Here is a 25,901-nt window from a genome sequence, read left to right as displayed (position 1 = left end):
TCCTCCTTTTGGGCTTCTGTGGGCTGCCTTAATCATATGGTAGCGCCTCCTTGTGGTTGCACCCTTCATGTAGCCTTTTGGGGTTCTAGGCAGTGGCATGGGCTTGGATCCTTGGGCTTATGTTGTTGTCTAGGCCTAATCTCATTTTATTCTCCTCTCCTTTTCCTAGTCTATTTCTCCTCCAAATTGGGCCCATTTAGCTTAATTCCTCATTTTTGCTTCTTAAACCTGAAAAACACAAATACTAACAAAAACCTACAAAAGTATGGATTTCTAGCAAGCTATGTGAGGGAATAATTGTATAATAATTGTATAAAAAGATGGTATAAAATGTGTCTAACACAACATCAATATATAATGACAATTTGGTGAGTTTTTTTTTAATGAATTAATTAAATCCAATGTATATGGTGTGCCTTATTATTAATTTCTTTAGGTTCATTTGTATAGGTGGATCATGCATATATATGCTCAGTACAAATCTTTAAATAGAGAAAAACCTTTCAAATGGCCCCATATATGTATGGCCATTATTACAAGATGCTGTGAAGTGGGGTCCTTCACTCGTCACCGATACAGACACCCTTACCAACGTTCAGGTCACCCCAATTGAGGACACTCCGGCATTTCAACCACTGCCCAATGGTCTTCTTAGGCCATTTAGAAGAAATGCTTCAAAAAGGGCCAAGCAAGATAATCCGAATGTGGACAAATTTGTCGATCACATCAATAAATTTTACAAAAGGGCCGAGGTTTATAACGCTCAGCGCCTAGCTAGAGAAAAGAGGATTGATGAGGAAAAACAAGATCTAAAAGACATGGAGGTCATGAAAATGGACATAGATACCATGCACGGGCCACAAAGGGACTTTCAGAAGCAACGAAAAATTCAAGTGCAAGAAAAATGGAGTGCTTGTGATCGTGCTAATGCCACGAATGGGGGCACGTCAACATCTGTCCGGTACTACTATCCGACCACATATGGACTTTTCAACTCACAAGTAGTTTATCATTGTATTTTCGATTATGTTTTTATTTTCAATTGTGTTTGTAGTTTCTTTAATGTTAGTTTAACTCTGATCCAATTTGTATTCTATCAAACGAAAAGGCTTAAATTGTTTTATAGAATCTATAACTTGATCCAACGTACAGCGCCTATATGCTCACGAATTGACATTGACATCACTTCGTTCGGATATGTTATTGATTTGGTCTCAATATTTAAGTTAGGGCCAAAAATTCAAGTTTACCTCATACTGGTATGTACATAATCCTATAGCTTAATTACAGGAAATGATAAAAGGAAATAATAAAAGAAATAATTACACCCAAATATTCCCTAATAACTACACTGTTGACTTTCACCAACACTTTCCCTCAAGTTAGTGCATATATATCATACATGCCCAACCTGTCTAGTGAGTCCACAAAAACTCTATTTGCCACGGCTTTAATTGGTCAAGACATCTGCAAGTTGATCCTCAGATTTCACAAATGGAAATATGATCATCTTAGCTTCAAGCTTCCCTTGAAGGAAGTGCTAGTCAATCTCAATGTGCTTCGTCCTATCATGTTGAACAGGATTATGTGTTATTTCAATAGCAAATTTGTTATCGCAATATAAGTCAATAGGCTTAGTAGGCCGGCAACCCAGATCAGTTAACAAATTCCTCAACCATAAAAGTTCAACTACTCCAAGTGACATAGCTCGGTACTCAACTTCTACACTTGATCTTGATATAACAGGTTGTTTCTTACTTCTCCAAGTCACCAAATTTCCTCCTACAAAGGTAAAGTAGAATGAGGTAGACCTTCTATCAACTGCTACTTCTCCTCAGTCTGCATCAGAAAATCCCTCAACATTCAAGTGACCATGATTAGCAAACAACAACCCTTTAACGGGGTAGATTTTAAGTACTGTAAAATCCGCTCCACAGCATCCATATGAGGTTTACATGGGGCATGCATAACTGACTTACTACACTAACAGCATAAGCAATGTTAGGTCTGGTGTGAGACAAATATATCAACCTCCCAACAAGTCTTTGATATCGCCCATTATCTGCAGGTAAACCCCAAAACACTCAAAAATTTTGTGCTTCTGTTCAATAGAAGTCACAGCTGGCTTACATCCCAACATACCAGTTTCGGCCAACAAGTCTAGAACATATTTTCGTTGAGACAGGAAGATGCCATGTTTGGATCGAGCAACTTCAATCCCAAGAAAAAAACTTCAAGTTTCCCAGCTGTTTCATTTCAAATTCTCTAGACAAGTACCTCTGCAAGTTAGATATTTCCTCATGATCATCTCCAGTTAGAACCATATCATCAACATAAATGATAAGAGCAATGATCTTTCCCTTCCTCTTTTTTAAGAACAAGGTATGATCAAAATTGTTCTGTCGATAGCTATAGTTCTTCATTGCACATGTGAATCTCTCAAACCAGACTCTCAGAGATTGTTTAAGTCCATACAAAGACTTCCTTAATCTGTACACTAGTCCTGTATTATCAAACTCGGGTATACCCGGAGGAGGATCCATATACACTTCTTCAGTCAAATCACCATGTAGAAAGGTGTTCTTGACATCGAACTGAAGGAGTGGTCAATCTCTGTTTGCGGCTAAAGAAAACAGAACTCGTAAGGTGATTAACTTGGCAACAAGAGCAAAAGTCTCCAAGTAATCTATGAGGTAGGACTGTGTGTACCCATTTGCCACCAAACGAGCCTTATATCTCTCATTTGATCCATCAGCTTTGTTTTTTATTGCAAACACTCATCTGCACCCAACTATCTTCTTCCCCTTAGGTAGAGAAACTAAGTCCCAAGTTGAATTCTTTTTTAGTGCCTCCATTTCTTCTACCATAGCTTTGGTCCACCTAGAATTTGTGAGAGCATCCTGGAATCTATTAGGGATAGAAACAGAAGATAATTGGAGGACATAGGATTCAAATGACTTTGACAACCTAACAGAAGACACATCATTACGAATCGGGTACCTAACTTTGGCATTTAGGTCTGGCTCATATTTAACTGGTGGTTGTCCTCGGTTAAATCGAGGTGGAAGAGTAAATTTAGGAGCATTAAAATCAAGACTATAACTAGAGTTTGGATTAAGAATATCGTTGGTTACCTCAGTGGGATAGCTCAAAGAAGAAGATTGAGCCAATAGAGTAGGAGAGATGATAATACTATCATGGAGTGGTGGTTCTTCAGCCTCGGAATCTGTGTTGGACTCAGTTGGTTCTTGACCCTGTATAGTCTCCATTATTTCAGTAGTCTTTTTGGGATGGACTGTAACCAACAAAAACACATTCTAACGCCCGAGACTCCAACTTTGACTGCTAATGAGAATGTAAATGAACAAAAGCAACACAGCCGAAGACCCGTGGTTCTAAATTGAGAACACCGGGCAATGAGACAAAATCTGAGAAGACATCCAAAGGTCGACGAAAGTCAAGGACATTGGATGAGGTGCGATTTATCAAATACAAGGTGGAACTTAAGGAATCACCCTATAAAAAAAAAATGGCACGTGACTGCCTAGAAGAAGAGACCGAGTGACCTCCAGGAAATGCCAATTTTTTCGTTCAACAATACCATTCTGTTGCGGAGAATGAGGGCAAGAAGTCTAGTGAATAATTCCCACAAAAGCTAAATACTGAGTCAACTCAGGATTCACAAACTCACCACCATTATCAGAATGGAGAACCTTAATAGATAATGCAAATTGGGTGAGTACCATCTTGTGAAAGAGTTGAAAAACAGCACTCACATCACTTTTATGTTTCAAAAGATAAACCTATATAACTTATGCGAGTGCAATCATCAATAAATGTTACAAACCATTTTATTCCTTTATTTGTAACAGATGGGGCAGGACCCCAAATATCTGAGTGCACCAAAGCAAAAGAAACATCCATACGTTTATCACTAGAATGAAATATAGTACGATGACTTTTTGCCAACACACAAACATCACAACTGAAATCTAAAATACTAAAACCAACAAACAGCGAGCGAAATAATCGCCTAAGGTAACCAAATGAAGGATGACCAAGTCGTCGATTCCACAACCAGATCATCTTGTTATTCTCCATGGAACTACCGTGAACCATACTCACAACTCTGTTACCATCCGATGAGGAAACCCCACTGTCCAGATAGTACAAACCACCACTCTTCCTACCACTGCCAATCTTCTCCTTGGTATGGATGTCCTGGAAAACACAATGAGTAGGGAAGAATATGGTCACACAGTTATGAGTTTTGGTTAGTTTACTAACAGAAATACGGTTACAGTTAAGAGAGGGAACAAATTGAACATCACTTAAAGACAAACTAGATGAAACTGACACAGTGCCACCTCCTACAACAAGGGATGACACACCATTGGCATTGACAATAAATGGTTTAGGACAAACCGATGAGAGATGGCTAAAAACATAACGATCAAAGGTCATATGGTCCATAGCATCTGTATCAATTATCCATGCATCATCACTAGTACAAGCAGAAGTACTCAAAATAGAGTTAGAGATACCTGACTAGTCAACAAAGGTGGAAGTGCTAACTGAGTTCACCCTGGAACTAGTGTCATCCACGTTTGGGTTAGAAGGAGAGGCCTTCACACCCTTTGGATACCACTCTGGACAATCATGAAGTTTAAAACATTTTTCTACCACATGAGTCGTACCTCTACAGTGGATACACTTTCAATCAATTTTCCTAGCATCTTTGTGGGAGAGCTTGCAGGTTGCCATGGTTGTTGCCCCTTCAGTCCCTACGGCACTTCCTAACATGTCCTCTTGACGATTTACCTCAGAGCACACAATTGCATATGCCACCTGCAATTTTGGCCTCGAACTCTATCTAGATGAGAATCAAAACCAGATGCAAACATGTACAATCTCTGAGAGTTAACCATAGTGGTGTACTTCTCAACATCACTAGCATAATCCATAATACAAGGCTCAATTGCATTAATGTCCTGCCAAAGTTTTTGTAGCTTGCCAAAGTATGAAATAATAGAACCACCATTCTGACGAATAGATATTACCTCACAATAAAGTTGATATGCCTTGGAGGCATCTTGACTTATTGTGTACGTTTGTTTTGCTACGTCCCATATGTCCTTTGTTGTTGGTAGCTGAATAAAGAGCGACTTGACTTCTTTAGTCATCGCTTCAAGAAGCCATGACTTGACCATGCAGTTTTCATCCTCCCATGCCTCAAACTCCTCTGAAGTCACATCATCTAGAGCTGCTCTTGTCCCTGTGATAAAACCTCAGCATTTCCGACCTCTAATTTTGTTCTGTACAATGAGAGCCCAGTCAATATACTTAGAGCCATCAAGTTTCTCAAGAGAAATTAATGACGATATGACAAGACCGACCTCGGAGCTTTCAATTAAATTCTGAGGCAGTCCTGTGGGGTCCCACATCCCTCGGATATAGGGCCCGCTTTCTTACTTTAACTTATTTTTAGAGATCCTATTATAACTTAGGAAGTAATCTATATAAATTTCGGCAACATCTCCCCTAAAAATAGCACTTATCCAATTTCATAAACCTGTCAAAACACACTTCTAAGTTTCCAACTTCCCTACCACAACCAAATTGGGTCTCCGACCCAACATAAAGTTTACAAAATTTATAAGATTACAACCAAACATTAAAACCAAACTACAAGTTAAGGTTTAAAGGAAATCCTACACTATACAATGAGAAGATAAACCCACCTCGACGCGATAATTATGACTGGCTACCGCTTCCATCTGAGGGAACCATTAAAACACAAAAAGATGACTCACGGTGAGAAAGACTCAGTGAGTGGATGAACAAGTCAAAAGATAAACAAAGTTAATAAAATAGAACATTTATTACAATTCTCGATTTCTCAAACACAATAGAATTGCCCTATTTTAAAATACGTTTTGAAACTCTTCCCAAATGATCAAAAGAAAGAAATATATCAAATATTCTTTATAATGAACTCTTTCACAACTTAACACAAAAACCTTACATCATTAACATAATTCCAATAGAAAGGTTCTATATAACAACTTCAACTTGAAATTCCTTTTGAACATAGAAAATAATGGGAAGTAATAGAAATGCTATATCTTATAAAATTTCTAGCTAAAAACCTCTTTTTTGAGTCTTGAACTGATAGAAAATAACTAAAAATATATATTTTTTTTATCTAATAAAGTTTTTAGTAAAAACGTTGGCCATATAAGCACCCAATCGACGGGCTCCACATTGGTACTGTTACAAAACCATCGCACCAAGTGGACCGTCTACATAACCTTCCACCCGCATCGTCGCAACGCCGTCATACAAGTGGACTTACGGTGGCCCTTGTACCGACGATTCGCCGTCATACAACAAGCCAAAGTGTCGTACGTGCACGTAGACTACCCCCAAAGGGCGAGACATCCCGGCACATGGTCCAAAGCCTATGTGTGTGCCGTGATGGGTCCCAAAGACCTACTTAGCTTAATAATAAGTTGGTACTTAGACGAAATTTAAATAATTTGTTTAAACATTTGATAACCCTTAAGCTCTAAAACTTAAAACATTTATAACAAAACTTTTTAATATAACATAAGTACTCATAATAATTCAAATATAATCCTTTATTTTCCAAATCGATAAGTTTTCGAGATTATTTTACCGAATAAATCCCATAAATTTTGCAAGCAAAAGAAAATCCACTCACAATATTGGAGCCTAGTGTCGGTCTCCGGATGGGTCACCTCCGATCTTGGGAGCGTCGCCTAGAACAACCAAGAATACAAAACATAAATTAGACTTGGTACAGAACGGAAATTAAAGTGTGGGAGTGAACCTAAGTGTTCTTCTCTTGATTTCTTTGGTCTCGTTTCAATTCACCCATCATACGACGCCTTCAACAACTTGGAACAACTAGAATATCCCTCTATATACTTCTATAGCCCAAATCTAATCCTACCAATTAAGTTAAACAAATTTTTCTCCATTCCCATTTCCTCAAATTTTTTAATTTTTCCTTACTTAATTCACTTATAACATAAACCAAGAATCTTAAGGGTTTAAAATTGTCCAACAAAGCATTTAGAAACACCTCCTATTGCCAATTTCTCCATTAACCCGATTTGGGCATAACACCTCCAACCCAATTTTTCAATATATATTTTTTTCTATATTTCCTTGAAATTTCTCAAAGTTTATGATCCTAATCCTAAATTTAAAGTTCTTAGAGTGAAAATCATCTCAAACCCATCAGGAACACTCCTCCAACTTTGAATTTCTTAGGAAACCCGAAATGGTCTCGAATGCTCAAAAATCAAACTCTAATTTCTCAAGTTTTTAAACAGCAATTTAAAGAGAAAGGGAGGCCATTACCTAGAGAGGAAAAACCCCCAAAAATTTCATGGAAAATGGGGTAGAAAACTGGTCGGATTTTGAAAGGGTTGTCGGCTGCCTTTTCGCTCGTTTCTGGGCTGTTCGCTGCAGCCGGGGCTGGGGGTGGCTGGGCTGGTGGCGCCGGCGGCTAGGGAAGGTTGTCAGCTGCTCAACGTCGGCTGGAACTGGCTGGCTTGTCACTGGTTGCTGGTGGCACAGAGGAGGAGTGGATGGGAGAGAGAGAGAGAGAGAGAGAGAGAGAGAGAGAGAGAGAGAGGGGGGGTGTGTTGAGTAAATGGTGGGGTTTTTTAGAGAAATCCGGTTTTAATACTAAAAAAAAAATTCTAGAACTTTCTTGTGAAAGGACAAAATTGGCCCTAAAATGTTACTCCCCACTCTTTCAAACCGTGGCCCCAATTTAAATTCTGTCTTCGGAAATACGTTATGAACTACTACTTTCATTACCCCCGTCTATTGAAATTTTTCTAAAAGTTTTATCTTTCCTTAATTTCCCGTTTGATTACCCAATTTCTTATTAGAATGTATAAGTCTCTTTCAAATTAAACTTTCCAACTGGATCACCACCGAATGAAATTTAACTTGGTCTTATATAAAAGAACGAAACTTGGGTCGGGTCATTACACGATATATATATCTTGGGAACTCAACACAAGGAGAGAAGGTGGTGGCTTCGGGTCAATCACATCTGTAGATTTTGAATTTGCATTACTGGATCCAGGTGGAGGTGTTTCAGACATGATGATTGTTGAACGGAACAACTGTGTTGCACTAATTAAGATGTTGCACACAGCGGGCGGCGGACGATCAAGAAGAACAACGGGCGAACAGCGGGCAGCGAGCGATAGGTTCAGACTGGCGAGTGATCAGTGTAGCCTGGTGGGCGATCGAGAAGAGCAGTGAGCGACCGAGTGATCGAAGGAAAAAACCAAGCGATCGGTGCAGCGGAAGATAACTTGTCTTTGTCTTGATCACACGTTCTTTTAATGGGCAAATATAAGATCAATACAATCACCTTAGTCCAATAGAACTAATCAAGGATGAAGGAAGACAATGATTCAAGAATACAAACCAAAAAAACATTCCAAAACAACCACGACCTAACCTAAAACCTATGAGAAAGGAGAGGTGATCAGGGTTGGCTTTGATACCATAAGCATAAAGTTTTAAGTTTTGATACTGTGATCTTGTATTAAGACCACAAACGTGGTATATGTACATAGTCCTATAGCTTAATTACATGAAAAGCTTAATTACAGGAAATGAAAAAAGGAAATAATAAAGGAAATAATTACACTCAAATATTCCTTAATAACGTACTACATTGTTGACTTTCACCAACACTTCTTGTCTTTGACACTATATATTGCAGATCTTCGCTGCCTTTTCAACACTAGAAGTTAAGAAGTCGATTAATTCTCAGGAAAAAAGATGACTAAGTTTACAATTGCATCTTTTGTTCTTATATCTGTGTTTTTCTTGGGTGCAGGTTTGTTGTAATTTGATCTTGGACCATATTGTCGTTATCCATAACTATTCACTTAATCCGTGAATCTATTATTGTAATTTCCTCTATTCTAATATATTCCATATGCATGCAACCCATAAGAGCTTGTTCAAGTAGTAAAAAAGTCATATACATTTTTTTCGGGTCTCATTTTTATCTATTTTTGTTTATTTCATTAGTCCAAATTACTACTGATTATCCTTTTCTTATTTTCCACAATAAAAATGTATTATTGCAATTTCCTACAGCTTAACATTCATGTACTGTCCCAAAAAAAAAAAAAAAAAAAAAAAACATCCATGCTTTTAGCCAAACTTTTTTAAACACGTACAGTAAACCAATCTACCATATATTCTAATTACTTGCTTTCTTTTGTCAATTTAATTATGATTATTATATTCCATCAGTCAATGTGAAAACAGTTATTTCTATTAAAGAACATGTATACAAATACGCAAACACTCTTTTACACAAAGTTTAATCATATCTAATGCTATGAGAGTGATCGCATGGTATTGTCCATTAATTAATTTCGAAAAACTAACACTAATTCATAATTTTTTTTTTTTTTGCAATTCCAGTTTGCAAGATAGAAATCGCGACCCCGCGGGCGCCAATGACACTATAGGCGCTCGATCTACAAAGTCCAGGTGGCATCAACTTCTTCGGACCTGTTGCTCAAGAAATTGATGCTAAGTGTTGAAAATGCATCATGTTAGCTTGGTCCAAAATGCAACTTGAGTAAAAAGGGAGCTTTATTCCCAATTTATGCATGTTGAGTTGAAAATTGAGATGACTAAGGCATGTAGTCATTATATATATTCCTTTGATGTTTTCAGTGGACCAATCCGAAGACCAAGCAAGGTTGATACACACAAGAACAAATAGATGAGGTGCGGGTGGAATGGGGAGAGTTTGTGAACGTCAATTATCTTTAGACTGACAAGTTCGTACGTAGGTGTACGTTTTGCCTTTTTTGTGGATAGAATTTGCTGCCATGCATGCTTATAATTTGAAAAGGATGGCAGATGATAGAAGATTTGCAGCTTTTAGAATACATGCCAATATTTTGTAAAGGATGGCAGAAGTTACAACTAGCTAAAACATAGTGCTAATTTGCAGATTTAGCCCGCTGTCATGCGAATCATTTTGTACATGTGGGCAACTTTTGGAATATTACTAAATGCTTTTGGTACATCACAACTTGTTTTGGTTTTGTAAAGGTCTTAACAAGCAGGATTAGGCAATATTGCCTTAGATATTAGGCTAGTGGTTATGTTTGGACCACTACAAAACAAAAAATGGTTATCTTAATTGTTGGATATTTGTACTGTTTAAAACTTTTGGGATAGCTTTGAATATTGTTATTGGTGATCGATTATTGGAATATGTATGAAATGGGAATGAAAGATTTTATGGCTGCACAAATTTTTGGCCATTTCAATTTACTGCCTTAAATTTATGTATTGATATCCTTTTTAGGTGAAAAAAAAAAATTTGATATATAATGTACATAAAAACTGGTCTAAAGGATGTTTTGATATCAGTTTTGGTCTAAAAACTAGAATGTTTTGATGTTTTGATATCATATTTTATCTCAGACTTGATATATAAACAATGTTTAGATATCAGAGTTGATACTGATATCTCAATTATATATAAGATTATACTCTAGACCTGATATTGATATCATGGTTTTATATCATATTCTACCTCAAACCTAATATTGATTATTCAGATATTGTAGATATCGGAAATGATATAAAATATGATATCCATTTTGTATTTAGGACATTAGGTTGGAAAAAAAAGGATATATAAAAATATTTCCATATGAGTCAGAAAACTAATATCTAAAATGGTAACATTAGATATCGCCTCTGGATATATCAGATTTATACCCCATTAAATATCAGTCTGATATCTACTGGGATATTTTGTTGTAGTGCTACTTCTTATCTTCGACACTATATATTGCAGATCTTCGCTGCCTTTTCAACACCAGAAGTTAAGAAGTCGATCAATTAATTCTCAGGAAAAAAGATGACTAAGTTTACAATTGCATCTTTTGTTCTTATGTCCGTGCTTTTCTTAGGTGTAGGTTTGTTTTAAATTTATCTTGGACCATATTGTCGTTATCTATAACTTTTCACTTAATCTGTGAATCTATTATTGTAATTTCCTATATTCTAACATATTCCATATGCATGCAACCCATAAGAGCTTGTTCAAGTAGTAAAAAAGTCATATACACTTTTTTCAGGTCTAGTTTTTATCTATTTTTGTTTATTTCATTAGTCCAAATTACTACTGATTATCCTTTTCTTATTTTCCACAATGAAAATGTATTATTGCAATTTCCTATAGCTTAACATTCATGTACTGTCCCAAAAAAAAAAAAAAAAAAATCCATGTACATCCATGCTTTTAGCCAAACTTTTTTTAAACACGTACAGTAAACCAATCTACCATTCTAATTACTTGCTTTTTTTTGTCAATTTAATTATGATTATTATATTCCATAAGTCAATGTTAAAACAATTATTTCTATTAAAGAACATGTATATAAATACACAAACACTCTTTTACACAAAGTTTAATCATATCTAATGCTATGAGAGTGGACCGCATGGTATTGTCCATTAATTAATTTCGAAAAACTAACACTAATTCATAATTTTTTTTTTTTTTGCAATTTCAGTTTGCAAGATAGCAATCGCGACCCCGCGGGCGCCAATGACACCAGAGGCGCTCGATCTACAAAGTCCAGGTGGCATCAACTTCTTCGGACCCGTTGCTCAAAAAATTTATGTTAAGTGTTGTAATAATAATCCAAAATTCGGAAATTGTACGCCTGGTAAGGATGACAAACGATGCAAGGACTTTTGCCTAAGCGCATGTACAAAAGGAGGATTTTGCAAGAACTTAAGCTCTGGTTCTGAATGCCATTGCTTTTGTTGATCTTTGTATTTTTCGTATTGCATAATAATAATAAATAAGTATGAGTTATGATTTTTATTCTAATTGTCTTTCATAATTATTGGTCAGAGTGAGTTCATGATTTTTGATAAACAAGTAATTTTCTAGTGCAATAACGGGCAAGAGACTAAAACAACAAAACAAAACACAAAAAAAGTTCCGGAAAATACAGTTGTCCTTTCTAAAAGCTTCATAATGTCATCATGGCATAGATCGATGAATGATTACAATGGACGGTAAGACGACCATGGTAATCCACAATATATAGAAGACTAATCAGTTTAATGAACTCTCTGGACATTGTTCAATTTGTTTTTGTTTCGAACACATATGTCGAAAACATGTCTTGAAAACATGATCAAGATTTTATTTTTTTGCAATCGTGTTATATCCTTTACATGTTAATTCAACTTACATGCTTATGATGGTGGGGCAGTACACATTAGAGGAAAAAACAGGAGGGAGATAGAGTACTATAGTTAGCATTAGGTGATGGAAAAAATAAAAAGGAATTAATGGTTGTTTGAGAATAATAAGGGGTGAGACAAGTAAATTAATATTTTAAAATCTAATAGGGGGTGGATGTAGATGGTGGGACCGTGGGTGGGGAAATAGGCTTGAATGGTGGTACTGGCACTACTCTTTTTAAAATTAATTAGCTAACGATACAAGCCTCTATGGGACAATTTCAAATGATAAACAAATTGTTGAAGCCGTTTTGGTGAGGGATGATTGAGAAATGAGTTAGGATTATGATAAGTTGAAAGTTCGATTTCTTCCCATGTAACTTAAAAGACTTTTTTAATGATCTTGCATAAGTAGAGAAAAGAAAGTAAGATGATCTTGACATAAAAGTCATTTACAATGTTGAAGTTTATTTACGATAACTTTTTAAATCTCAAAAGAATCTCATTTATGGTTGTAGTCCAATGACTAAATATGTATAGTGTTGTCCATAATTTTTTATATTGTTGAATGATTGGAGGCAAGGAGGAAAATTTTGCTTTTTGGAGAGGGGGAGATTTTATCACTATACCAAAATATTTTCGTTAAGATTTCAGAAATTTCGGCGAAAATATTACGATTTGGTTCTTTTTTAAAAATGATTTTCTTTTAAATGCGGCCTAAAAAATAGATGGTTTAGATTATGTAATTAGGCATATGGTGGGTCCAAAAGGGTGATTAGGGTTTAGGGCACAACCTCTAGAGCGCTCATGGCCAGTGATAGCATGCATGAAAGTTGATGTGTGGCGCATACGATTCGTACGTCCTATCGACACATACAGACACAACACATGTCCCACCAACTAGCCTGACTCGATAAGCGGTTATGAGATTAGGCATGAGGTGGGCCCAAAAAAGTGATTAGGCATGTGTAAAGCCTAACAAATATCTTATTGAACCCGACCCATCTGTTATTTTGTACGGGGTTGCATGACCCGAAATATTCAAACAAACGGGTCAACATAAGCGGCAATAGTGATTGACTTGAAATTTCAGCTTTCATGTGTTTGTTAATCTTGGTAAAATAAACCAGAAATTGCCTTTTTATTTTCATTCCCATGTTTGGTTTGTACATGAATTGGAAATGAAAAGTGTCAGTTTTCTAATTATACTCTTACCTATTATTTATCTAAAGAATGAACATATGTGAAAAAATAACAGATGAAATTTGAAATAATAGCAATGTTAGTTTTGTCCAAAAAGAAAGCAATAAATATTTTCTCAAAAGAGGGAAAACAAAACCCAAGCTGGAGCAAGGGTTTCATTTTCCCCCCAAAAAGGGCATCAGTGTAATAACCTGAATTTTCTGCTTATAGTAATTTTGTTACTTAAGCTTTACAACCTTGTTCTTAAGGTTTGTTTAAAAGAATTAGAGTTTTCCTTAACTTTATTTTAACTAACTTATACCTTTTATTGTGGTTATAAAGTTAAGTTCTGTAGAAGTGAATTTTGGAAAAAGAAATTCAAGAGTTTGGTGATTATTTAGTTTGGTGATTATTTTGTTTATTTTCATTTTTTGGAATTAAATTGTAAGAGGATAATTTTTCATAATTTTTTTGAAATTGATTTAACTATTTTGAGGCTATATAAAATTAGCACTCATCAAGAGAAGTCTGTACAAATTTGCAGAGAATTATTTAGAGTCCCAAGCTATTTTTTGTGAATTTTCGAATTTGGAGAAATAGGAAAAATAAGAAAAGAAAATAAAAAGAAAAAGGGTGCTGACTGGGACTGACAACGCACACTTGGCACGCTGCCATTCTCCAGACCAACTGACGCAGCGCCACGGAGGCGCTAAGAAAGCGAGCTCACAAGCTCGCAATGAAGCATGCCACACCTGATCTCTGCCTCATTAAAGGAGCTTCGCATGTTTTAATCTGAGCCATTCCGCCTCATTAAAGGAGCTTCGATCTCGGCCGTTCATCCTTTGGAGCTACCCAGTCAATGCCGGGCGAGCCGTTTGACCCGTGTGTTGACCCGATTTGCGCAACCCATTTGACCTGTCAGTTTCACCCATTTCCTCTCACAAAATATCCGTTTCTTTGCCCTGTTTCCCTCAGGTTCATCGGAGCAGGAAAAATGGTTGAGAGCATCGCCCAAGGAGTCGTCAAATCGGGCATTTCAGTCCCCTTCGACGCAACGACAACGTTTGATATTCTCCCCTTTTCCTTTTATTGTTTTTGTTTTTTTTTTCCTGTTTATATTACAATATATTATTTGTCTTTATCAATGTTGTGAATAATGGATTGTTTACATTTTTTTGTTTGGTGATTAACAGGTGGTTAAAGAAAGTGAGATCGTCATTTTCTCTGTCAAACCTCAAGTTGGTATCACACTTTCCTCATTGCTCACATTTACATATGATTTATCTGATATAATACACATTTTGATGTATTGGGTGTTTTTTATTTTCTCCTTTTATGATTGAAATGTATCTGGGTTCTAGAGATATGGACATTGACTTGTTAGATGGTGATTTTTGTGGTTCTTTACTGGATAATGGTATATATTGTTGTGGCCTTTTTCTGTTCATGCAGTTAAAGATGTGGTTTTGCAGTTGAGGCCACTTCTTTCCAGAAAGAAGCTGCTAGTTTCAATTGCTGCTGGAATCAAATTGAAAGATCTGCAGGTCTCTCAATTCCAGCTCTTGTTACTTTTATCTACATTGAATATGTGTATTGGCTAAATTGTTGTGTATTTCATCCATGAACCTCCATTACCGTAGTGACTTACTTTACTGTGTGAATTATGAATGAAGTCTATTATGTTTTTACAAAAAAAAAATATCTCTAAACATGTTACATGGGTTAACTGAGTTAAGTAACTATAGGTTTACATGTTGATTGTCAATAAACATGAAACGATACAAGTACTTATAAGTGTACGTTGACTTCTTCTCCAAGACTACTTAGCAGACAAGTAACTAAAACTAGGAAAGTATGAAACAAAAACTAGACTAGGTTTCCTTGGAAGCCAAGGAATACACGCTATCGCTAATAGCATAAAGAAAAGTAAAAGTGAATGTAAATATCTTAACATTAAAGGCCTACATACAGTAGAGCTTAGTTTAGAGAGTACTAGCAGAGATAGTATAAGTGTAGCACATGTGATCTAAACCTGATCTATGAATATTCTAAAAATATGGCCCCAATTTTGTATTGATCTCGGTACACAATTCAGCTAGCTAGAATACAAGCTATCATTGATTTTGTAAGCATTCAAACTTTGCTCGAAAGAAAGCTGTTCTCTCTCTCCAAAATTTAGTGACAACCTAAGGAATGAGTTTGTTTCCCTTCAACAACATGCAAGCTATTAGTACAGTTGTGTTGTACGGTTATGTTCAAAATGGTCATAGGCATGTCTAGTTCTTAAGAATAACAACAGACTTGAAGCTAACCCCAGAACAGATATGCATGCCCACCACACAAAGGTCAGGAAATAGCACTGCTTCCCTATGCACACTATTGAATCAGACGTTAAGATATTTAGGCCAGAGCTTGCATTGGCATCGTAAACTAGCGCAGAAAGAAGACCATAGACAAGTGAACCAATTGGTATGTTTGTAATGAGAATGTTGTGGTTAACACCTACACTGTTAGGCCCAAACAGCTCGGATGTGATGGAAACTGCAGCAGCAAAAATAAATCCGGAGCTCAATCCAATTAGTGCAGTGCCTACATGTAGAGCCATGCTACTGCTTGATGCAGCAAGCAACAAGAATGCAATTGGGGTCGGCACAAGTGCAATTGTCAGCCATCCTGTCCTTGCAAAATAAAATTTCCTGCACAAAAGGTACGCAACATTTTGTTAGTGTAGTTATAAGTTGTAACACGTAAAAGCTTGAAAAACTGAATATACCCGTTTCTTCTTTTTTCATCCAATTATGGTTTTTATATATAATTTGGAGTCACTCATCATCCCGCCAATAACAAACGAGTGTTGTTACTTGGACCACAATTTTATTAGATGGGTCAAACCTTTATTAGAAAAATGGTTAGTAGATGTGGTCCAAATAATTTTATTATTCGTGACTAATTTCAACAGGGGTGGTAGAAGTAGGTTACTTACGCACGTATGTAGTCCGGTGCAGCTGAGAGCAACCTTCCAAAGAAGGAGAAGGATGAATAAAGCGTGACAAGTGTTGTGGTATAGGAGCTCTGTCCTAGTGATTGAGCTATTTGACCCAGATTGTTACTGTACACAAGACCAATGGTACCCCCACAAAAATATGCAATGTAGTATAGCCAAAAATCCAACCTTCGTACAAGCACTCGTGCTGAGTGCTCTTCTCCAAGCATTGCCAATTGATCCTTGCCCACAATTGTCCCACAACACCCTCCACAAATCTCATCTCCACTCTTCTGTCTAAATGACACAATTGCAGGTCCATCGCCGTTGATCAGCAGCTGACCAACTGATCCATTCCCCTGAGTGTATATACTCGGCTCGCGGGAAAGGAGCTCTTTGTGAAGCTCGAGATCATCAACATCAACAAGAACGAAGCCCGAACCATCAAAGCGGATGCTTGAATGAATGGCACGACGGAACCAATCCCGAGCATAGACGATACCGGGGATACACAAAGGGAAAACGAGCAGGAAAATGGCTCCGCCTAAGAAGAGACGAGCTGTTGCTGTATCATAAGAGGTCGAACCAAAGAGAAGAAGATAAATGCCAGTTAGAACAGCCAAGATATTCAAAAGGAGAAAGATGAGGGAGTCGCGGCGAACTGCGTCCGGAGGAAGGGGGTCTAGAGTGGGTTGGCGGAGAATCGGGATTAATGCTACTACAGAAGTGAGAAGGGGAATGACGGCATTCAAAATGAGATATAAAGAACTAGAGGATGAGTCAATTGCATCGGCTGCAATGTTGTATAAGGCTGCACTTACACCATTGAAGCTTACTGTAAGTGATAATGCCAAGGGTTGATTAGCTGGGAAGTTCCGAATGCAAAGAACGAAGCATACAGTGTTGAACCAACAGATGCTACACCCAGCCAACAAACACAGAAGGAACATCTGCATATATGCAACAACACAAGTTCCATATTGATCATAACATGAAAATTAAATTAATTAACTAGCCATGCCCATCAAAAAATAAAAATGGAAAATGAAAAAGAAAATCAAATCAAATCATCTAGGTATATGCATCACATGCGATGCATGTGTACTCTTACCTAGATCAGTCCATCACATGCAATGTTTCACAGTTTGGTCGGAGGATTAATTAATTATTAAAGAGATGGAGCACCAAAAAGTTTGATTAAGTATTATTATGTGGTTTAGATGTCAGGATCAAGTCATAATTATGCACACATTCATTCGTTAAGGAAAGGTGATTACATTCTTAGGCGTTCACAACAATTAGGATTATCAATGAAGTGTAAATTAGGCCCTTATTGTATGCATAAAAATTCAGTAATGCAATATAGATCACAGTTTTTAGATTAAATTAATTAACTAACTACAAGTCCGTAGAATTAGTCTAAATAGTGAAGAAAAGTGAAGAAATGAGTTAAAATTAGAATAAGTTAAGAGTATGATCCTTCCCTTTTATGTCATGTATACATGGTTACCATATTAAATATTATTGAGGAATGCTAGCCACCTTTCCTAATATATCATCTCCTTATTTGGTAACAGTTACATAATCAAACGATTTTCGATTTAACTGTTACCAAATTCATCTGTTTTTTTTATAACAATTACATAACCAAACGAGTTTTTATTTTGTTGATTTTTTGTATAGATAATCATTAAATTCTGATATAAAAAATGAACAATTTCGATAATCAAGCTGTATTGAAAAACGAGAATAATAATATAAAAAGTCAAAGAAGATAGACTGAAAAAAGTAACTGGCATATCTCTTAATTATTATGACCACTGCATAATATGATTAGCTAATGCAATCATAAAATGTATCATCATTCAGAAAGCACTACTGTTGATCTTATTTTCAACAGTTTGTAAAAACTATGAAACTGAAAAAACAATTGTTCAATAAAAAAGGAAACAAAAAAAACAAAAGAAGTATCTAGATTTGTTGTCCCACGTATTATTGTCCCTCGAAAGGAAAGATGACAAAGTAGAGCAGGAAAGAAAATATGTACTTTAAACCAAGAAAAAAAAAAAATATATATATATATATATATAGAGAAAGACAAAAGAAAAGGAAAGGACAAAATGTAAAAGAACGGTGAGAAAATAACAAGACAAAAGAAAAGAGAAAACAAAAGCAAATAGTGACAACTGACATCCCAAAGCAGTTCCCAAGTAGTCTCGTTCCAACAAGTTCAAATATTATTGTACCAATTAAGTGCAAGCAAATATTTGATAGGAAGTTTCCTCCAGCTTACTTAAGTTTCACGTGGAAAATTGCTTGCTAATATTAATTGATGATGCACAAATAATTACTATTTTAATTTTATTTTTCCAGAAATTTGGAATTATAATTCAGTAGAAATTGCAAGCATACTTAGGTACATTAAAAATCCAAAATAATAATCCAAAACACAAAAGAAACAAATCAGAAATCACAATACAGATATAGACCCAAAACCAAATCAGGTAAAAACAAAACAAAAAAAAAACAAATAATTATTGATTTAGTGATATTTCTTTCCACAATTTAATTTTCTTACCAAATTTCTTATTTCACAAATAAATATAAAAAAAAACAATCACCACATCCCCGTGTAGGAATTTGGAAAATTGTCACCAAAACGACTACGAGAGAATGAGCAAGAAAATACTTTCAAGACTCTGATATGCATGCTTGCTATTTTGGTTGAAATATTCTCACAGAATTGCTTTAAAAGTGTATCTGTTTCTTTGCTTTTCACATTGTAAAAAAAAATCCTGTTTTTATATTATATATTTATATCTGAAAGAAGAATCTGCTTAAAAGTCATGCTTTACACACCATTTTTTAATCTTTTCTTGACATGCTATGCCACTAAATTACCTCAAGTATCTATATTTTTCCTGCAAAAAGAAGTAAGATCAAACAACTTTATTTTACAAAGTAGACTTAGAAAATTTGAAATTAAGATCTTCATGGAGAAGCTTCACTTCCTAAACCATCTTGTCCCTTAACAGGACACTTTATCTTTTATGTAAAATTAACAAATATATATATAAAAATTTTATCAATATATTTAAATATAGACTGTCAAAAATAATGTATCAAAATTCTGTCTTTTTTATTTTACCACTTTGATTTTTACCAGTTGTTTAAACATAAAAAAATAATAATAATAATAATAAATCAAACCAACTGTTTTTTACCTAAGCCTGTAAACCAAAAATTTGATAATTTTGAGACTTGTAATTTTTTTTATCATAAAAAAAAAAAAAATTTCTTAAACCACACGTGGACAGTACACTTTTTACTTTATTCTTCACCAAGCTCCTGAGTCCTGAATACTGATAGACAGAAACTTTTTTAACAATTTTTTTTTTTGATAAATTATGATTTAATTAATTGGGACCACACACTGCACCAAAAATGTATTAGAACTAGAGGTGCGTGAAATATCTAGAAGGCCTGTGAGGAAATTAAGACTACTGGGCCCCGCCCAAGTACTGTAAAATGTTACTGTTAATATTAATATACAGTTTTTTTCTGCCACCGTATCTCCACCTATCCACTTATTAGCCACACACAAAAGAATTTAAAACGATATAATAAATAATAAATGTCTAAACAGGTGAAATTATAGAAATATTAAGAAGACTATATAAAGGAGATTTGAGTATCTGAGTATGTGTTGAATTTTTTTGGTCAGAAAAAGTTGAGCATTTTTTCAACCCAAAAAAAAAAAGGAAAAAAATGCTGAGTATTTCATCCCTTACCAGATTAGAAGGGTCCAGAGAAGTGATGGAGAGGGTTTTGTGCTCTAAAGAACTTAAAAAAAGGGAAATCGAAAGTATGATCTGGCAGGGATAAAGAATGATTTGGCATCTTAATAAATAAATTTTATAATGTTATTAAATGAGAATAGCAACTTATACGTATCCTGTTACAGAGAAGTGTTTTTTTCAAAGACAGAGTGCCCAAAAAATCAAAATCAATAAATAAAATAATTTTATAATTAACTCAAGAGAAAGAAAAAACAAAAACCCAGTGTATCAAGCAGACCCCACACATAAAAAATTAAAAAACAAAAAAACGAAGGAAATTTTTTTTTTTTTTCCCAAAAAGCACTATCTTGGTGGTTGAACTTTGATTGAAGTCTATCCGCCCCAACAACAAATGAACAAGTGTCTTTAGATTGGAGTACAAAATTACTTGTTTCAACAAAAAAGAAAATGAATCAAACAGAAATCAAAGGCAGAGAATCAAAACCCAAAATAAAACAAAAAATTGGGGATTGGAGAAATCAAAAAAATATGCAAATGAGAGTGAGAGAGAGAGAGAGAGTGTGTGTACCAGGAAATAAGGCAATGAAATGATTTGCCTAATGACAAGCCATTGAATGCCATAGCCAATGAAACCCATGAAGGCAGACAAGAAGAGGACGACCCAGAGAGGAAAATACATCAAGGCCAAGCCAGAAGACCAGCCAAAGAGCTTGCCCAAATCGGAGGCAGTGGCCAAGTAATTGAGCTGAACCTGAGAGATCCCCAGCACCGACTTCAACGCCGAAGAATACGACGAGAAATCGAAGTTGGTCCCCGTAAACGCTTGAATCCAAAGCGTCGCCACCAGAATCATCCATTTCCGAGATTGCCCCGCCATCAAAATCAAAATCGCTCGGCCGAGTCGGACTACTATTTGCTTCCGACTCTGCGCCTCTCCTTCTTCTTCTCTCTTTTTGCTGTTGCTATTGTAGCTTGTTTTGCGCTTCTCACCCTCTCTACGTGGCCTCATTTATAAACCATCGATCTATGGGATCACCCAATCACCCACTTTTTTTTTTTTTTTTTTTTTTTTTTTTTCGAAGATTGAAAAACATTAAGAGCTGCAAAGGTACAAACCATCGATCACATCGTCCTTCTCTTCTTTTTTTTTTTTTTTTTTTTTTTTTTTTTTTTTTTTTGTGTGCGCTCACTCTCTCTGTCATAATAATTGCTGACGTTCGTTCTTCCCGGCCTGTTTTGTCATTTACTAGCTTCTTAATAATGGTTTCTCTTTTTCAAAGAAATTTATTGATGGCTTTGCCAGTTTGGGGATTTGGTTTCTTAATCTGCCAAATTTTACTAAAATCTGTTGTTTTTTGTGTAATTGATTCCATTACTGAATGACGCTCTAGCCACTAATTGGTGTTAACGTGGCAGCATGTGATATGGCACAAGCGTCCAAGGGGACCAACCATGAACCTTATATGGCTAAATTGTATAGTGGGGTGGGCATTTAAACCGTGAACCGGACAAACTGAATCAAACCGGAAGTGAAAAAATTGTCAAAATTATGTTGACCAAAACTGATCAAGGACTGAATCAAACCGGACTGGACCAATTCAATATGGTTTCAATGCCGGTGTTACCTGTCACACACCCTAAATCTTGGATATGCAATAGAAACACATTTTTTGAGTATCTCAAGAAATCAATGTCAAACCACCCGCGTTAATCCCCCAAGACAAGACGCTCGGGAAAAAGTTGAGCCTTTTGTAATTAAATGAATCAGGTTGGATCAAAGTATTTATTACACAAGAAGATTTTAAGGTAATAATAAAATCAAAATAATAGTAATCAAAATAAAGATTAACCAACCCGCTATGATGGATAGTTAAATCAACATCCCATAAAGAGAATTATGAAAGTATAAATAAAACTCTCATAAGTCCTCAAAATGAATAAATCAAAATAACATTGTTCCAAAATGGGTTCCTAATAGGAAAGCAAGAACTACAGCAATATCAAAAGATATGACAACAGAACATTGAGACACCCGACAAGAGAATTCAAGCTGCGTACCTCTTCAGTTAAGACATTCTCCAAGAGACAAATCTGTATAAACAATAGTGTAGAAACAAAACAAACAAAGAAAGTAGGGAATAAGCATCTCGTAAGATCATAGCTTCCCTCAGAGAACCCTGTTAGGTTTGAAAATCTTTAAAAATATTTCTCTGTGAAAGATTGATTTTCCAAAATCTCAAAACATTTCCACAAAATCGATTTAACACCTCAGCTGCAGTAGTATATGGTAAACATGCATAAAAACACATAAATAATAATAACAATATGGTTGATACACATTAAGTACAACTACGGCCAACTATAATCAAATAAATAGCATCCATAGCGAGAGTGTCAAGGTAGAGATGTCAAACGGGTCGGCTCGGCCCAAGCACGACACGGTACGACACGATTAAAATAAGCACGGCACGGCACGACACGATTCGATTGAATGGGTCAGGCCGAAGTTTTTAGCCCATCGGGCACAGCCCAGCACGAGCACGACACGGGCCAAGCACGGCACGAGCACGGGCACGAAATGGGCCCGAATTAGGCACAACTATTTTAACATTGTTTTTTTTTCCATATTTAGAGAACTTTTCAACAAAAATATTCAATTTTCATGAAAAATAATGTTAATATTTAATTATAAATAAGAAAAAATATCAAAAGATTAGTTTTATTACCATAAAAAATAAAAATAAAAAACGGTCCGTGGAATAAGCCCGTTTAAGGCACGGCACGAGCACCAATGGCCAACGGGCCATGGGCCGTGTCGGGCTTAGGTCTTAACAATATGGGCCAGCCTAAGCACGGCCCGAAAGTACGATGGGCTCAACTTAAACGAGCCGGGTCAGCCCGTTTGACACTTCTATTCACAATAAACAGAAATAAGAACTCGCAATTGAGAAACCGTATTTACTACCACCTGATCAATCACGGGTCCTCGTTTCGCACAAATACACATATCTACGTGTAAGCCTGGCTAGACTACTCATAATATACAGATCAATTCTTCTAGAAGGTTTAGGGATTTGAACTCAATGTCACGTACTACGCTACCCAAACTCTCAGACCAATCATACAAATATAGCATGTTATAATAATTTAAAAACACAAACACACACAAAGTCCATTGTCAGGAATATAGGATAAATATCCCTACTTGGAATCCAATGCACTTCAAGTATTTTCTTTCACAAGTCTTCCACGTTCGCGTATGGTCCTATCTTGGCAAATCTGTCGTAACTAGACAAATACGACAACCTTAACCCCTTAACAACTAGGCAACTGGGTAACTCGATAGAATCAAAAACGACAAGAGAAATCAAACCCTAAGTTAGGGACGATTAACAATAAGGGAAGACGAAATGACATTTCCTTCAGTCACACGTCGCTCGTTTCTAGTCCTAAATGGACTAAACTCTTCTCTTTAGAGTTTACTTAAGGGTTCACAAGTTTCAATTTTTATCTTAAAGTCAAATCAATTAACTAGTTGCTTTAACTCAAAGCAAATCCTTAAAATAATTTAGATTAATCCAATTTAATCTCTACAATTGAAACTTGCTAATTCTAGCATGCTAATTACTCTTAAATAAACAAATAAGTCTCCAAAAATAAGACTAGGCATAAGGAATAAAATTTCGAGTTTCAAGGAAATTTCGATGAAAATTTTGAAGATTTTTAAATTTCGACAACAATTAGAAAGAAATAACGGAAATTGCTATCAAAATACGTAAATTTTGAATAAAACTTTACCATATATTTATTTAATATATTATCTACTACAATGATAAAAAAAAATATTGAAAAAACCAAATTATATAGTAGGTTTCATGTGATATAAAATAAATATAATGCACGCTAGAGGCAAATACTGTTAAATAAAATTAGTATAATGAATAAATGAAATTTGTATATTCTTTATACTTTATAATCTATACACTAAAATCTAATACTAAACCTTATATACTCTATATACCCTGATACTCTTTATACTCTATAATCTATATACAAAACCCTATATATTCTAAATTTTTTGAGATATGGTATAAGATATTAGGATTTAGGGTCTTTAGAATATTTTTAATTATTTTATATATAGAAATGTATTATGGTTTAGGTTTTTAAAATAATTAAACAAAACCCCAAAAGAGCCAAACGAAACCCCAAACTCTTTTTTTTCTTTCCAATTATCCAAAGACCCCAAACTCCAATCAACCCTAACCCTTTTTCTTTTCTCTTTTTTTTTTTCTTTCTTTTTTTTTTTCTTTTCTTTTTCTTTTCTTTTCTTTTCTTTTCTTTTTTTTTCTTTTTCTTTTCTTTCCTTTTTCTTCTTCCCGTGACTCTCTCTCCCAGCCACTGCCACTATGTCGCATACTCGCATATGACAAATGAGATATATCTTTCTCTTATATCTCATCTCTCTCCTGCAGTCGTGCCAATCTCTCTCTCCTTCCCCAATATGATCTTTTCCCTATTATCTCTCTTCTCTATCTTCTCTCCCTTCTTTATCCTCCCTCCTCGGCTGGGTTTGTAACCGCCAGCAAGGAGAAGACAGATCAACAGAGATGGCTGCCAACAACGAAAAGGCAGATCGAGAGATGGTTGGGCTAAGCGAAATTTCGCAAAATTATCAAATTTTGGCGAAATATGATTGAAAAATTGATGAACTAGTGTTAAAATTTTCATACTCGTAGAAAACGAACCTTGGCTAGGCATACTTAATTACTAAATAAATCCTACTTAATTAATCTAAGTATGCATCCTAAAATTAAAGACTAAAAATAAATAAATAAATAAAGTTGAAATAATAAAATACTCACCCGGTTGTAGACCTTCAAAGCTATACTCCACTCATAAGGTCTCCTCCTTGTATTCCCAAAAGTTTAAACTTTAAGAAGTTTATTCCCTTTTGGTATGTCTCTTCTTAAAGAGCCTCTCAAATAACTAAAGAGTGAGTAACTCTAACTTCACTTGGTGGTGCAAGTGAAAATGAGGGACAATGGTCTCTCTTTATAGGCATTAGAAGGTTGGAAGAAGTTGTAAATCTCCAATGTAGGATAAAGTGCACTAAAAATGCTTAAAGGAAGCCTAAAGCTCGAACTCGGTTGGAAAAACCCATTTACACTAATAGAATACCCGCGGGTCAACCCAACAATCAACATGTGGGTTCGCCTTGACCCGGCGCTACAGTAACCGGCCTTAAGAAATTCAACGGCTGAAATATGTTCTCCTTTAATGAAGGTGAGCGGCCAAGATTAAAACCCAGGCCAAAAATCAGGCGTGATGCACACACAGTGGCCCAACGTGAGCTCACCTACATCAAAAGTGCAGAGCCTGCGTGGCCCCATCTGTCGCCGTGTCAACATCTCCCACCCAGTCGCAGCGTCAGCGTGTCAGTCCAATCAACAATAAATCCATTTCTTTTTGTTTTCCTTTTTTACTATTTTCCCAAATTTCGTTAAAGCACCAAAAATAACTCGGGACTCCAAATAATTTTTCGAAAAATCCTACGGACTCATAATGATTAGTATTAATTTCATGTAGCCTCAAAACATAAATTGATCTCTAGAAAAATTATGAAAATTCAACAC

At 35.6% G+C, this 25,901-nt stretch overlaps 2 protein-coding genes across 2 annotated transcripts; one reads left to right on the top strand and one right to left on the bottom strand.

Moving 5' to 3' along the window:
• Positions 1–11,650: 11,650 nt before the first annotated feature.
• Positions 11,651–11,875, top strand: LOC147273270 (Defensin-like (DEFL) family protein). Its single transcript, XM_086228192.1, has one exon. It carries the CDS (start codon positions 11,651–11,653, stop codon positions 11,873–11,875), a length of 225 nt encoding a protein of 74 aa, XP_086084318.1.
• Positions 11,876–15,399: 3,524 nt separating this feature from the next.
• On the bottom strand, positions 15,400–21,289 carry LOC147273269 (protein NUCLEAR FUSION DEFECTIVE 4-like). The gene is made up of 3 exons (XM_086257392.1): positions 20,834–21,289; positions 16,466–17,415; positions 15,400–16,178 (listed from the first exon to the last, which is right to left on the bottom strand). Exons 1-3 carry the CDS (start codon positions 21,272–21,274, stop codon positions 15,710–15,712), a joined length of 1,860 nt encoding a protein of 619 aa, XP_086113518.1. The 5' UTR covers positions 21,275–21,289; the 3' UTR covers positions 15,400–15,709.
• Positions 21,290–25,901: the final 4,612 nt, after the last annotated feature.

The sequence above is a fragment of the Dryas octopetala genome, chromosome 9 (genome assembly GCF_963921425.1).
Source record: "Dryas octopetala chromosome 9, drDryOcto1.1, whole genome shotgun sequence".
Lineage (NCBI taxonomy): Eukaryota > Viridiplantae > Streptophyta > Magnoliopsida > Rosales > Rosaceae > Dryas > Dryas octopetala.
Note: the sequence above shows the minus strand (reverse complement) of the source record. Positions and strands in the feature narration are given on the sequence as shown.